The sequence below is a fragment of the Pteronotus mesoamericanus genome, unplaced genomic scaffold (assembly GCF_021234165.1).
Source record: "Pteronotus mesoamericanus isolate MK-2021 breed Mesoamerican mustached bat unplaced genomic scaffold, CSHL_Meso_final contig_94, whole genome shotgun sequence".
NCBI lineage: Eukaryota > Metazoa > Chordata > Mammalia > Chiroptera > Mormoopidae > Pteronotus > Pteronotus mesoamericanus.
This window is the reverse complement of record NW_026555285.1, coordinates 50,808,888-50,822,932: the sequence shown is the minus strand read 5'-3', so window position 1 is coordinate 50,822,932 and position 14,045 is coordinate 50,808,888. Positions and strand designations below refer to the sequence as shown.

At 50.8% G+C, this 14,045-nt stretch overlaps 1 protein-coding gene across 4 annotated transcripts in view; it reads right to left on the bottom strand.

Moving 5' to 3' along the window:
* NBEA (neurobeachin) overlaps positions 1-14,045 on the bottom strand; it is a 482,091-nt gene that overhangs the window by 28,244 nt on the left and 439,802 nt on the right. For all 4 annotated transcript variants that reach the window (XM_054586547.1, XM_054586549.1, XM_054586548.1 and 1 more), the window contains one exon: positions 6,950-7,117. In XM_054586547.1, coding sequence (XP_054442522.1) covers positions 6,950-7,117 — 168 coding nt within the window. The remainder of the gene's footprint in view (positions 1-6,949; positions 7,118-14,045) is intronic.

Below are 14,045 nucleotides of genomic sequence, written 5' to 3'. Positions count from 1 at the left end.
GTGGACAATGGGCGGCCACGGACGAGCTGAGGCTGCAGCCGGTACGAGATAGACGATGAGCCTGCGTTAAAGGTGGAGCCCCTAATGGAAACGCAACATCCGCCGTTGATTCCCTTGACACTCATGTCTATAAAGAAACTTTATTCGTCAGGTCTTCACGATGCCACTGCTGTGAATGAGACACAACGTGTAAAGAGATACATGGGGACCTACGGCCTTATTAGCTTTAAGGATCAGAAGCTGCTTCTTGCTCCCAAAATGATTCTGTAAATTTAAGGCCTACGTAATGGGTAGTTCCACTGCCATAATTGAAAATGTAGGCATTTTCTTTCTGTTTTCATTTGGCTTTTGAACTTATTGACCTGTTTAGGTTAGCCAACCTTCCGGAAATCAGAGGGCGGGAGGCACGCTGCTGGTAAGCAGCCTTGACCAGGCGGATGTCCTGCTCCTCAGCTGGTAGGGTCACGTCTGCCAATGGCTGCCCCGGAGGAGGCCCCGAGCACCGCGCCCAGTGCAGGCGGTTGGCCCTCGGTGCGGTCAACGTGCGGCCCTGGGCCCCTGGCTGCTCACGGGGCCAGAGGGTCAGATCGAATAAGAAGCGGGAAGTGGGGGGAGGAGGAAGCAAAAGATGACCAGGCCACAGAAAGCGTAAGCGATGACCGTAGAGGCCATTGAGGCAGTCCCTCCGATGACCTCCATTTACATCATCAGGATGAGAAGTGGGTTGATTTTCTTCCTTATAGACGTTATTAAGTCGTCTTCTGGGAAAGGCTGCTGTTCTGGTTAAAGGCACGTCTGTCTTTTCAGTTCCTGATACACCTGTTGGGTCACTTCTCTGTAGCAGCCGGGAGTTTCAGCAAGAAAATGCAGGGCAAACGGAAGGGACTGGCGGGCATACTGTCACCGCGGCCGAGGCAGAGGAACGCCCTGCTACCCTGTCAGGTCAAAACCCCAAATCCCCCAAAAGGAAAAACAGAATCTATTCTAAGACAACCAAGAAATATTAGTAACAGAAAAAAGCACATTTTTGTGACTACTGGTAATGTTTTAATATTCCCAGCATAAATGGGCATGTGCGTGAATAACGAAATGGCCCATCTGCCCTAAGAGTCCGAGAGCGAGCGGCCTCGCAGTGCACAGGCCGACGCGTGTGCGCCGCTCACTGGCGTAGCGTGTCTGGAACCACCTCTCAGCCTGGCGTGTTAGCCGCAGGCCGGGGACGGGGGGACATAAGGTATTAAAACAAGAGTTCTTCCAACGTGTTTCATCTGACAATGCTCTTAGGTGGCAATAACCATCATTTAGTGCCGCGCTCTCTTGTTTACAAGGTATGCTCGTGTATCTTCCCGTAGGACCCTCAGACGCAGCCCAGGAGTGCGGGGTTATTCCGGGTGGGAAACCGAGGCACACGCGGATGCACAGCGACTCGCTCAGCGTCACTCGGGTAAGGACAGCGGGGCCGGGACACTGCGGCCTGAGCCCCACCGTTGCCGCACGCAGCCCTGCGGGACACGCTGCCATCGCACTCCGAGGCAGGCAGGTGTGAGCGGCTCCACCGGGGCCGTAAAGGCGGTCATTTTTGAAAAACAATTTTAGAAATATTTTCCACTTATATGAGTATGTACAACACATAAAAAAAAATTGTGGCATTTAATTTGTAATCTCTACTAACCATATATGAACTGTTGTGCAATCCCATGGGACTTTGGAAGTCTCACAGACTGGTAGAATTTGTGTTTCTGGGAAGTCAGAGAAAAAATGATTAACAAAATGACTGATAAAGATTTTTTAAAGCCACCTTGAAGTTTTCCCCTCAGTAAGACTGGAAACTTTACTGAGTTGAAAGTATTAACATATATGAAGTATAAAGAATTTAAGTTGACACAGTTTAATAAAGGGGAAACATACATTAGGTAGTCCTTCAGTTTCTGACAATTGTTTTGAAAGCAAGAAGAATATCATCCTAAAACAAATAAGCATTAGTGATAGCATTCTGCTATTTCTAAATTCCTAGAAAATAATGGGACTGAAGAAACCACAACTTGAGAATCAAGAGCCCTCACTCAAGGTCGGCTCCGAGGCTGCACAGGGGGTGTTAGGGAAGTCGTTTCATGAGAGTTTTAGGCTAGAGTACTGGTTGTTTACTGGGAATGTATAGGAAATGCCTGGAGAGTGTTTTTTTCCAAAACAAACCTGCTTGATCCTTCTCTGCAGATGTTCTGAGATGCCCATGGTGGGGGCTGGGGAGGGGACAGTGTATTAGACGCCACTAGAGGGTCAGGGTGTGTGTATTTGAAAGCAGCTGAGAGGGTGGGGGTGGGGCTATAGGTGAAATAAGAGGTAAAAATTTTGAAATTGGGGGGCAGGTACAGGAGGGTTCACTAGGCCCTTCTCCCGACCGCTATAGAAAACAGGTTCTCCAGGCCGTTCTAACACTGCTTTAGCCGAGCGGCCCTTCCCAAGCTTTAATGTGTCAAATGTGTCCGCTGGGCTAGCGCCCCACGTGCCTTCTAACGCGGCAGGTTGGCGGGGGGCCCACGGGCCTCCAGTCTGAACAAGGCGCCCCGCGACGCTGCCACTGGCCGCGTGGGGACCGCGCCTGAGGAGCAAGGAGGTGACACCACCCGGGACCAGGCCGTCACCAGCCCACTGGGCCATCGTTTGGTAAGTAAACATACAAATCAGGTCACGCCACTTTTTATTAATATGTAAAAATGGAGAAGGAGAAATATTCGCTATCAGCTCAAGACAACTGCTTAGCTGGTGCAGCTCACCCACGGCAGAGGAGAGTCTAGATTATGATGTCAGCCGAGACTGGGACACCTTCAAGACTGTCTGACACGCAGCAGCTCCCGTGTTTACACACTGAGGAGGGCGCAGCCCCAGAAACGTCCTGACACGCCGCTGCCCAGATGCTGTCACCATGAAGCTTATTATCAATTACGCTTTACACGGGAAAGTAAGCTACGCCGTCACACTCTCCCTGGCCCGAGATCCGGAGCTGTCAAAGAGCGTCAGCTTTAACTCTGACAGGGAGGAGAAAATGATCTGTTATTCTGACCTCTAATTTCTTGACATTTTAATGCCATAATTGCGGCGGTTAGTGCTGCTTCCTGGTTTCACCTGCGGGGGGAGAGGGGGTGAGTCAACAACCTGGAGCCGCTTCCCACGTTTTAGCTCCAACCTCAAAGCTCGAAATGTGGAATTTTTATTTTTATTTTCCAAAAGGAATAGTTATATATTAGATATTTCTCTCTTCAGAGTTTTGTCTAAGGATTGGAAAAACCGCCTTCCTTAGGCTGGGTGGAGTTCAGTGGAAGGCAAGTGTGACAAGTCTTCCCGTGGTTTTATTTATGTAAAATGTAGGGATCTCAGCATTTAGATTCTGGGATAAATACTGTCAAATAAAGGGAACAATGCATGTAGCTCAATACACGGGGCAGCGTTTGGAGCACAGCTTTGTGCCAGGAGCCTGTGCCTGCCGTCCCCGTGGGCGCCGGCGCCCAAGCTCCCGGGCTCCAAGGCGATGTTCAAGCGAAGGCGCCGGCCTCCCAGAGGGCCCCACCCCAAGGGGCCCGTGAGTGTGAGGGGGTCCAGGCAACTCCCAAAGGACGGATACGCCACACTTCCCTCCCCTTTCCTACAGGGCTGCCCCTTCTGAGAGAAGGCGCTCTGTGCTTCTGCGCCAGCGAACGCACGCCCTCACGCGCCTCCTTTACGGAGAGGACTGGGGCGGCAGGAGGTCGGCCGTGGCCGCCTGGAGAGCTCAGGGACCTGCTGGCTCTCCCCGCAGCAGGGTCCTGAATGTTTGCGTGGCACTTCCCGGGTGGGAGGCCGGGTAGGGGGTAGCGAGGGTAGAGGAACTCGTGTTCCATGAGGCCATTCCAGCTGTTGGCCTGGTGCAATGTGCTGAGCTGGCCCCGTGCGCGGGGTCAGGACGCGCATCCCTGCTGGCGCGGGCTCACCCGCCGGCTGGGGATGCAGGTGCTGTGTGGGCCAAAACGTCCCAATACAAGACACGTATTTCATTTCCACCAATAACTTTCCTGACTTGCGTGTTTTGAGTGTGCCGGCTGTCCCCCGCTATTGGCTTCTGGTGGGCAGGGGCCGGGGGTGCGGCCACACGCCTTCTGACGCACAGGACAGCCCACGGCACAGAATGAGGCGGCCAAAGCGTCCCTAGCACCAAGAAACTCCGCAGACCACTTTGGACACATTCGGTCAGAGGGTTTGACAGCACCTTTTGCACATACTGCACAAATCCTTTTTTGCATATCAGTCGTGTTTTTACTTTTCTTGAAGTAATAAAGCATATAATACACTGAAAATAAATGTGTATTTTCTTCCACCTTCAATATTAAAAAGGCTGCACCGACATTCACCAGTTTCGATATGTTTTTTAAAAAATGCACAGAGATGACAGCCGTCACAATACAACTTAACACAATTGTTTCAAACGAAGCTAAAGACCACCGAGCGCTGCCAGAGCCCTCGCACCGGAACACCTGAGGCAAGCGCTGCAGGTGCCGCTCCCCGGCCTGGTGCTCCGCAAACCAGCGTTACCGCGTCTGGGAGGCGAGCACGGGACCGAGCGGGGGACACGCCCCTGAAGGACTCGCGGAGCTCCTCTCAGGGCGCCTCAGAGCTCGCCAGCCCACGCGGCCACGAGGCCCCAGCAGCGGCTAGTGACACGCTGTTCCCATCCCCCGCATCACAAGCAAACCCGGGGCGGGGGGCCGTTCCCCCGCCCCCCGTCCCCCCCCGACCACAGAATGTTCGACGACACATTTCCATGGAAGGACTCACTAGGAAGCTCAACAGTTTGGCAGTGAAGGCCTATATGCCTCTTTTTCCCCCCACAGCCCAAAGCCATGGTGTGGTATTTTGTAGAAGCGGGTATTTTCATAGGATTCAAATAATAATCACTATATCCATGTAAAGAAAGTCTCAAATATGATTCTATTTTATTCTCTCATAAATCTCTTTTTTTCTCTGACTTCAATACTGAAAAATCTGCTTCTGTTCCTGCCAATTTTTATCCCACCTTGCACTTTCATGACATGGAATGTGCTTAAAACACAGGGTCCGGCAGAAGTAAGGCCTGCGTGAGGGGGCTGGTAGGGAAGTAACACGGGCGTGGTAATTGACAGTTTTAATTTGCATATTCCACCTAAAAGGTCATGTGGCGTGCTTGAGTGTGGCGTTATGTTACGGAAGTACATGCTGGTGATGTAATAGGAGAGTTTGTGATCACGGAGGGGCGTTATTTGTGCCGGACCCTGCATTTGTGTTTTCCTAAGAGGATTACTGGTTAACCTACAACTCTCTTTATAAGACCAGAACTTGATAATGAATAGATAGATATAATAAAATATTCAGGAATAGTAAAAAATAACTTGGGAGTTGTCCTAAGAATAAAATAAGAAGCTATTCTAATCGTTTCCTCTTCTATGATTCTAAGGTATCCAGTTTGTGAGGAGTCTAACTGGGCATGTGCTAAGCAAAGGTGTGCTGTTAAGGGAATAGTCAAGCTCAGAACGATCCCCTACAAAATAATCTGATTACAGTTTGCACACAACTGGGGGGACACCAAATCAGGCGAGTGTAATGTTTCGCAGAGAAAAACCCCTTACCTCACCACCTAGTTCCATGGTGCCTGGCGTCCCTCCGCCCCCGCGCCGACCCCATCGCTCACTCCCAGCTTTAGGCGACAATCCCATCGCCGAGCGCACACAATGGGGTGCAGTGCCGTGCCGAGCCCCGCGCGCAGCGCGTCCTCGGAACTCCAGCCCGCAGGGTCCGAAGGCCACGATGAGGAGCCTCTTCCCCGCCCCCCCGCCTCCGCTCGCAGCCTTGCACACACAGCCATTTCGTTTTCACAGAGGTACCTAAGAAATACCTTTATGGAGCAGATCTCTCCACTACAGCTTTATTTTTCCAAAGCCACAAGATTCCCCCTCAGAAGTAAAAAATAAAAAGCCAAAAAGCATCGCACTGACCAGAAATGTGGACACGCTGGTGTGGCCGGCAGGTGTCTGGCAGAGGGAGCCCGCCAGCCACGGTGCCCACGGCAGCGGCCGCGGCCACGCCCACGCCGCGGCGGGCGCGCCCCCTCTTCTCACCTGTCTGGCCAGCCCGCGCGATGTGGACGTGATGGGAGTTGTATCTCACCTGGGCGTTTCCACTGGAAGCACGTTTCACAACACCCTGACGCGGCCATTTTTGACCAGCGTGCCACAGGCCTTTGTAGATCAGGGGCACTGACCTCTTTTCCCTTAGATTGTCAAAAAAATGACAACAGACAACACAACAATAGCCATCCGGTGTGAATGAATCAAACAATCCCTCCTTTTTGGATCAGACTGGCAAAAATTGGAATATTCTATTTTTGGGTGTCCCGCAGAATTTTAGTAATTAGTTTGCATGCGCCACAAGATGAGAAGGTCGAACGTTGCTGCTCTAACGTAGTTCCCAACTGTTCGCTATCAAATTTCAGGGTGAGAACATATGGGAATAAAATACTACAGCCTCATCTCTTTTAATGATGCATTTTTGAGAATTCTGTCTAGAAGGCTGTAATTTTGCTTTCATTAAAAAAAATGCACTGGCAGATTATTTTTATGTGAACTATCGTATTAAAATATTCAACGAGTCTTCGTTAATAACACACATAAGGCCTTAAGCATTTTAATGCAGATGCTGAAGTAAAATAAAATAAGGGAATTGGGTCGCATTCTCTGTGTCTGCAATTCAGAAAGGAACAACATGATGGTCTCCTTTCTTGGTTTTGACACATAACATTCATTTTCTCCACAGTCATCAAGTATTGAAATTTGTATTTTGTAAACAGTTAATGCTGAAAGGAAATGATACAGAGAGAGATGGGAAGTCAGGTTTGTGTTTGAGGGAGGGAGGGGTTTTTCGGCGCACGACGGGACCGGACACCTACCTCCCTGAGCACGGGGTCGGTGACGCTGTCCAAGTTCACGGAGCCTTCGTAGGTCAGGTAGTGGAAAACGTTCAGGGCGCGGACCGCCTCTGGCCCCCGCTGCTTGTAGCCGAAGATCAGGTCGATCCACTGGTGGAGCTGGCAGGACACAAACTCGCTCTCCAAGGCCTGGAACGAGCCAGGGAAAGAAGTGAGAGCGTGTACAAACTTTCAGCAAAGCACTCTATCTTCCATTACTCTGAAATATTCTCTCTGAATGAGCCGATATGCTCTTTACAGTCCTGTATTTTATCTCTGGTATTAGACCGCCTACTCCCAGAAATGGCAAAGTGGGCCTCTAATGAAACAGAAACCCAAGTGAAAACTTCCTTTCTTAAATGCTTGGTTTTTTCTTTGCTCCATTACCTATACGACTTAAATTATAATATTAAATAGATTTCTTACAAAGACACAGTTGTGTTTAAAAAATAATTGGAAATTCCTGTTTTAACGCCATTTTACAAGGATTTCATTCCTAAATTTTAAATATTATTTTTATTTAAAGTCATCACTTTATTTTTAATTTAAAATTTAAAAAAATGAATGCATTGGGGTGACATGGGTTAATAAAATTACACAGGTTTCAGGGGTACAGTCCTTTAATACCTCATCTGTATGTTGTGTCCTGGGTTCACCCCCGCCGCCAAGTCCCCACCGCTGACCCGCCACCATTGACCCCCGGCACCCTCTCCCACCCCCACCCCCTCCCTCTGGTCGTCACCACGCTGCTGTCTGTGTCTGTGATGTTTTTTCCCCCTAATCCCGTCACCTTTTTGACCCAGCCCCAATTTTACTAGGACATTTGATATACACGTATTTTTTTCTGCCTAAAATCTCCAAATTTACCTCTACAAAAAGAGAATGCTTTTCTTCTGCTACACATGAACTCTGCTAACGTACAGTTCTGGAACCACTTGGCCGGTTCAGACGTTTGCTAGCTGGCGGGAGGCGAAGGTAGATTACCGAGACGAGAGTCAACGGCCGTGCTAAGCCGCCGGAGAGGGTCAGAGAAAAAGAAGTCCTTTGCGTTTCCTGAGAAGCCATCATAAGTCTGCCGGAGGCGTCTCGTCGCGGGGCGTGGAGTTCGAGTTCAAGTTCACGCCAGTGGCGGGCGTGCGTGCGTACGACAGCAGCGGGGGGCCCACAGTGCCCCTCACTCACTGCACCCGCTTCCCGCAGGTTTCTGACCGACTCGGAGCACGCGCTCATTTCAGCGGCCCGGGCAGAAGGCTGCAGAGCCAGCTCCTTAAACTTCAGCTCCGCGTGGCCACGGAGAGCCGTTTTCTGCCTTACAGCTGAAACTAGGTGTGTGAGGTCGTTCCCCGCGTGCCTGTCCTTGGTGTCTAGGATCTTACCACCAACCTGAGCTTCCGTGAATAATTAATTACTGGAAATTAGTCCTCTGATTTAATTTTTAAAAAAATCTATAAAATGTCTGAATGACATTTTTCCTATGATCCCATTTGGGTAGTAATTTATTAACCTCAATCTCTTTCTTGATTTATTCCTTTCAAAATTTTTGGCATTTTAGTTTATTTCACTCTCCTTTTGTGGGACTTGGCATTTTATTTTTTCAGGTGTTGTATGCGTTAAATTGGAATTTCTCTATCAAACATTCAACAGTAATATTAAGTGGAAGCTTATATCCTTCTAGAAATTTATCCAGTTCTTCTTGATTGCTGACTCTCTTGCGTGACCACGACACCAGCCCGGGCGCCCCCAGCGACCCGTAGGCCTCCCGGCGGCCACTGGAATGCGGCCCTAGCAGGCGCAGCGCCTTCAGGCCACTCGCCGCGTGGCTGGCGCTCGTGTCCCGAGGCCCTGGGACCTGCTTCTTCGCGGCTGAGGTATCAAGGACGGGGCGCCCTCCGCTCCCACTTCCCATGGAGCCGGGCCCATGTGCCGCTGCCCTTCGCGTTTCCCTTCAGGCCGCCCTCCGGGCCGGCCTCAGACAAGGTCCAGGCCTCAGGCGAGTCCCTGCGTTGGAGGCCGGGACGCAGGCGCCAACCAAGGGGAGGGCGCCTTGCTTGTCCCACGCGCGGGCTCCGTGCCTAATGTTTCAAGTTGCTGCAGAAGGCGCCCAGCAACGCATGTGTTACGCTGTTGGCTTCAAAGGCTCTTTTTGAGCAAGGTGTTTTTTTTTTTTTTTAGTGTGACATACCCCAAACCCCAATTTTTACATCTCTCACATGAAAAACCTGTTACTTTAAAGTATGGAAATCATATAAAGAAAAACAAAACCACGTCCCGCTCCGCCTCACGGCACCTGCTCTGCGGGCCCAGCATCCTGTGTCCGCCCAGCCCCGGGCCCCTGCCGGGCCCCCGCGGAAGGGCCTGTTCCTAAAACGCTTTACAAAGGGGAGATGATGATGGATGAACCCCGCGTTAGGGTAATGTCATCAGAGACTTTCCATTTCTGCCCGTTGCGGGGAGGCCGGGTGATAATCGCGTTAGCAGACCCCGGCCCCGGCACTGTTTGACGAGCCGGCGGCCGGGGTCACCCAAACGTGCGCGGCCGCGGGTGCGGCCAGCTGATTCTGATGAGAGAAATCAGCGTGTTTAGAATCTCCTGAACTGTCTCCTAAAAGTGTCTATGTCACTGTCCCAGGCCTCCTGAGGAGCCCGAGTTTTGAATTATCACTGTCACTGCCATTAGAAAACATAAACGCCAACCAAGCACAGACAGTATTGCCGTAACTAAAAACCGCAATAGAAGAAAAGAGGTGCATCATTAAAAATCAGAGTCGTGTTTGGTTTTCACATCTACAGATGCATCTAATTAATGCCTTTCAATTGCTGGCATGAGACAATAAAACTGATAATTTACCATCAATGATATCATCCCTTCTCATCATACTATTTTTGCCTTCTTTGCTATGAATTTCTTAATGACAGCCTAAAAGGAGGAAAAGTTCATGGATGCAGAACCCACACAAGGAGATGAAGGCTTTTTTTTTTCCCTGCTGTGAACGTCATTTCTTTGGGATATGTGATATTTTCATTTTATACTTTAGGCTCATTACAAAGAATTCCTGCAACTAACTGAAGATAATCCCAGGCCAAATTATAAGTGTACTAGAGCACATTTTCTCTAAACCCATCTCATAAGAACTAAATCCTATATGAGCTACCCAGGCAGTACAAAGTGAGACACTTTTATAATGTTACAAAATAACGTAAAAAAAAATAGATGTGTTCATGGAACGCATGAAAAATTGATGGAAAACAAACACTTCCATATTTTACGACAACACGCAGGCTTTGTATGTTAGAGAAGTATTCATCAAATAAATATTTCTCCCGTGAAAAGGAAGCTATGCAGATGCTCGGTTACCTTTTCTGCTTTTGACACAGACGCCTGGCGGGACACGGCGGCTCCCTGTCCCAGCCCTGCGACGGCCGTGCTGGCCGGAGGGGCACACGGGCGTTGGTGGCCGGTGCGCTGCAGGGGCGGAAGGAGAGCATCCCCACGACACTGAGACAGGGAGGCAGCTGTGGACCCCGCTTGTCTGTGTCTTTGGGGCCCAGCTCTGCTCCCCAGAGGCTGCGGCTTGTCCTCTGGCTCCAAGTCTGAGGCCACCAAGAATGGCCGCCCTAGGGATCAAATCTTCCCTTTCTACTCCGTAGGGTCCTGTCAAGGCAAATCCAGGGAAAGCAGCAGGAGGAATACACACTTCTCAGGCCACCTGTCCCGTGCGGGCCCCGCACACACGACCTGGGACCGGTGTCCCCCGACCGGGCTGGCGGGGCCGCGGAGAGCCCGGGCGGGTCCGTTGGACCGCCCTGAATACGCAGAGGTCTGCGGAAGGCCTTTCACGCCAGGGAGTGAAGGTCTAGGCCACACGTCTCAGCAGACTCACCCACCCTCTAAGGTCATGGGCATTCGGTGTGAAAGAGAAAAACCCCAACGCCTCGCTTCTTTCACAAATATAAGGTAGAGCTTGTGACTTATAACAAATATAAGGTAGAGCTTGTGACTTATAACAAAAATGCACTATTGATTTCTGGAAAGGTTTTATGACAATTTCATAAAAACACCAGTATTTATCTCCCATGGTTTAGTCAGTTATCAAATATAAACCTTTTGAATACGTGGGACCAAATCTTTGGGGGACGGTTACTTCCCTGTATCAGAGGCAATCTGTATAGTGCCTGACCCATCCTACGGTGAAACCAGGGCTGCGGAGGTCATCCGTGCAGAGAGACGGTCACAACTAACAGGCCGCATTCCGCAGCTCCGCTAGAATTCGGCGTTCGGAACACGTAGTGCAGTTAGAACGCGTAGCAGTCTAACCCGGTTTGCTTCTTGGGCTGCGCTAGGACGCTGTATTTAATTCAAAACACGGGTGAAGTCTTAAAGCTTGGCCGTGTGTCCACAGGATGGCCCAGTCCGAGTCCTGGCTGCGAGGCCAGGGGCGGCGCGTGAGGAAGAGCAGCTGGGGGTCCCATGCCGCTCCGGGCCTCGGCCTCCTTCCTGAAATCGGGGGCTGTTCCAGGCCGAAGGCCCCGCGTGTGCCCGCAACATTCAGGAGGCCGGCTAAGGCCATGCCCTTCGTGTGCAGGCAGGAAGGCTGGCCTTCCTCTCCCGACCGTGGGCCCTGGGCCCCGGGCTCCCTGAGACCCCAGCTGGGGTTTCACCGGCTGGGACGGGGACCGTACTGGATGGGGCACGGGGTGACGTGCTGGGAACAGGATCCCAGAGAGCCAGGCCTGCGCAGCTGCTGGCGTGGGACGTGGTGCTGGTCGGGGGTGAGCTCCCGCCCGTCCGCTCCTGTCTCCTTCGGACCTCAGGCTCCCGGCTCCAGGACATCGAGATGGCTCGAGGCCGTCCCTGGGGCGCAGGGGCCGTGGCTGACGGCAGGGTGTGCTCCGGGTCAGCAGCGGCTGCCCGCGCCGTGACTCGGGGCGAGGAAGGTGGGGAAGGCGCCGTGAGCGAGCGCGCCGGGGAAGCAGGCGAGGTCCCCAGGGCCACTGTTCTCATGTAGGAGAAGCTATAAACTGGGTACTGCTGCTCACAGAAGCACCCCACTAAGGCAGGGCTCGGTCACTTCCTGTTTCAGGAGGCAGCTCCCAGACCTGGAGTTAATTGATCGCTCTCTGCCAAAGCTACAAGTTTGCATTTCCTCTAGGAACTCCGTGGGCACTGGCCCTGGCACTAACCCCGTGGGGTACAAATGGGCACTCACGGTAAGAAAGGGCGGTTTTACCCTTTGCATAAGAGGGCAGAGAACCAGGTAGTAATACATTTTAGAACAATAACCGTAACAATGGTTCTAAAGTTCTCACAAGCTGTGAAACTCTAGGAACTTGATTCGTCTGGAAAGTTGAGTCAGTGGGATTGCATTACCTTCTGACGCACTAGATGAATCTTCATTGTGATGTTTCTGCAGGTTTTGTCATGAGCGTATGGCCTTGGTTGTTTAGTTTATATCAATAGTAACTATTTGATGATTTCTCATTCATAAAAATTGTTAGTTTTCTCTACATTCATGAAATTCTTTGTACATATTGTGTTTTAGAAGGACAACTGCCTTTTCTTTCAGTTAGGCATGTCATTAAAAAAATTACTAACTCTGGGGGCATACGACATTCTTTCAGTCATGAGGAACACAAAGGCTGTGTCTATAATGAATCATGACTTAATGTTTTATTAAAATAGATCTAAAAATGTTTTAGCAGCCAGCAAACATGGGAAGAGATGTGCCGCTGTCGTTAGTCACTAAGGAAATGCAAACTGAAACTGTAACGAGGTACTACCTCACATCTACTAGAATGGCTGTCATTAAAAACCCGGCAATAGTAAGTGTTGGTGAAGACAGAGAGCAGCTAGCGCTGTGGTACTTTGCCAGCGGGGATGTAGATGCTGCAGTCGCTTTGCAAGGCAGTTAAGCCCTTTCTTAAATGGTTAAACATAAATTTACCATACGACTCAGCAGTTCTCCCCCTAGGTAGCAATGAAACATATGTCCACATCGAGATTCGCATGTGAGTGCTCACAGCCGTATTGTGCATAGGAGCTAAGAAGTGGAAACAACCCAAATGTTCGTCAATGACGGATGGAAAAACAAAACCCGGCTTATCCGCACAATGGAATGCCACTGTGTCCACAGGGGAGCCAAGTGCGGGTCCACATTGAGCTGTGGGGGGACCGTAGCGCTATGCTAAGTGAACGCCGTCGAGCACAGAAGGACACATATTATATGGTTCTATTTTCATAAAATGGCCAGAAAAGGCAAACTTAGCGAGACAGAAAGTAGACGGATGCCGGGCTGGAGGTGGGCGTGGCCGACTGTGGGCCGATGGAGATGTTCTCAGATTAGATGGTCATGCTGGTGTCTCCCAACTCTAAAAGTACTAAAAATCATTAAATTGTATCCTGAAAGCAAATGAATTTTATGATAAAAAATGATTTTTCAGTAAGCGTTCATAAGGTGTCTCCATTTTACAGGGGAAGAGTGTGAGGGGCTGAGATGTTCCACCGATTGCCTGGACAATGAAGCTGGTACATTTCAGAGCTCAGATTCAAGAGCAGGAAATGTCTAAACTCCAAGTCACACTCTTTCCTGTATACCTACTGGCATTTATTAAGAAACAGCACCCGTGTGAAAACTTCCGTTTGAGACAGTTGCGTTCAAGAGAACGAGCAGAGAAAATTGGACCCGACAACTTCTGCTCCTTGGCTTGCCTGAGCGAAAGCCTCACTCTCTTTGACTAGTCGGGAGCTAACTAGACAGCGTGCTGACAGCGGTGAGGTCATCGCGGGCCTGACTCATTCAGCCAACATTTGGCGCCCACGGCCCCCAGGCTGCCGGGCGCAGCCCCGGCCTCTCGGAGGACGCGGGGGAAGGAAGGGACTGAGGGACGCGCGAGCTGAGGGACGCCAGGGCCAAACCTGCGGCCGGGCCCTGAGGTGAAAGCCGCGGTCAGACGCGCAGGGGCAGGGGAGACGGGCTGCCAGTCCTGACAACAAGTGTGGAGTTTTAGGAGGCGCGCTCCTGAAGTGCACATCCTCCACATCGAGGTCATAGACGGAAGAAACAACCTGCTGTTCAAGGAG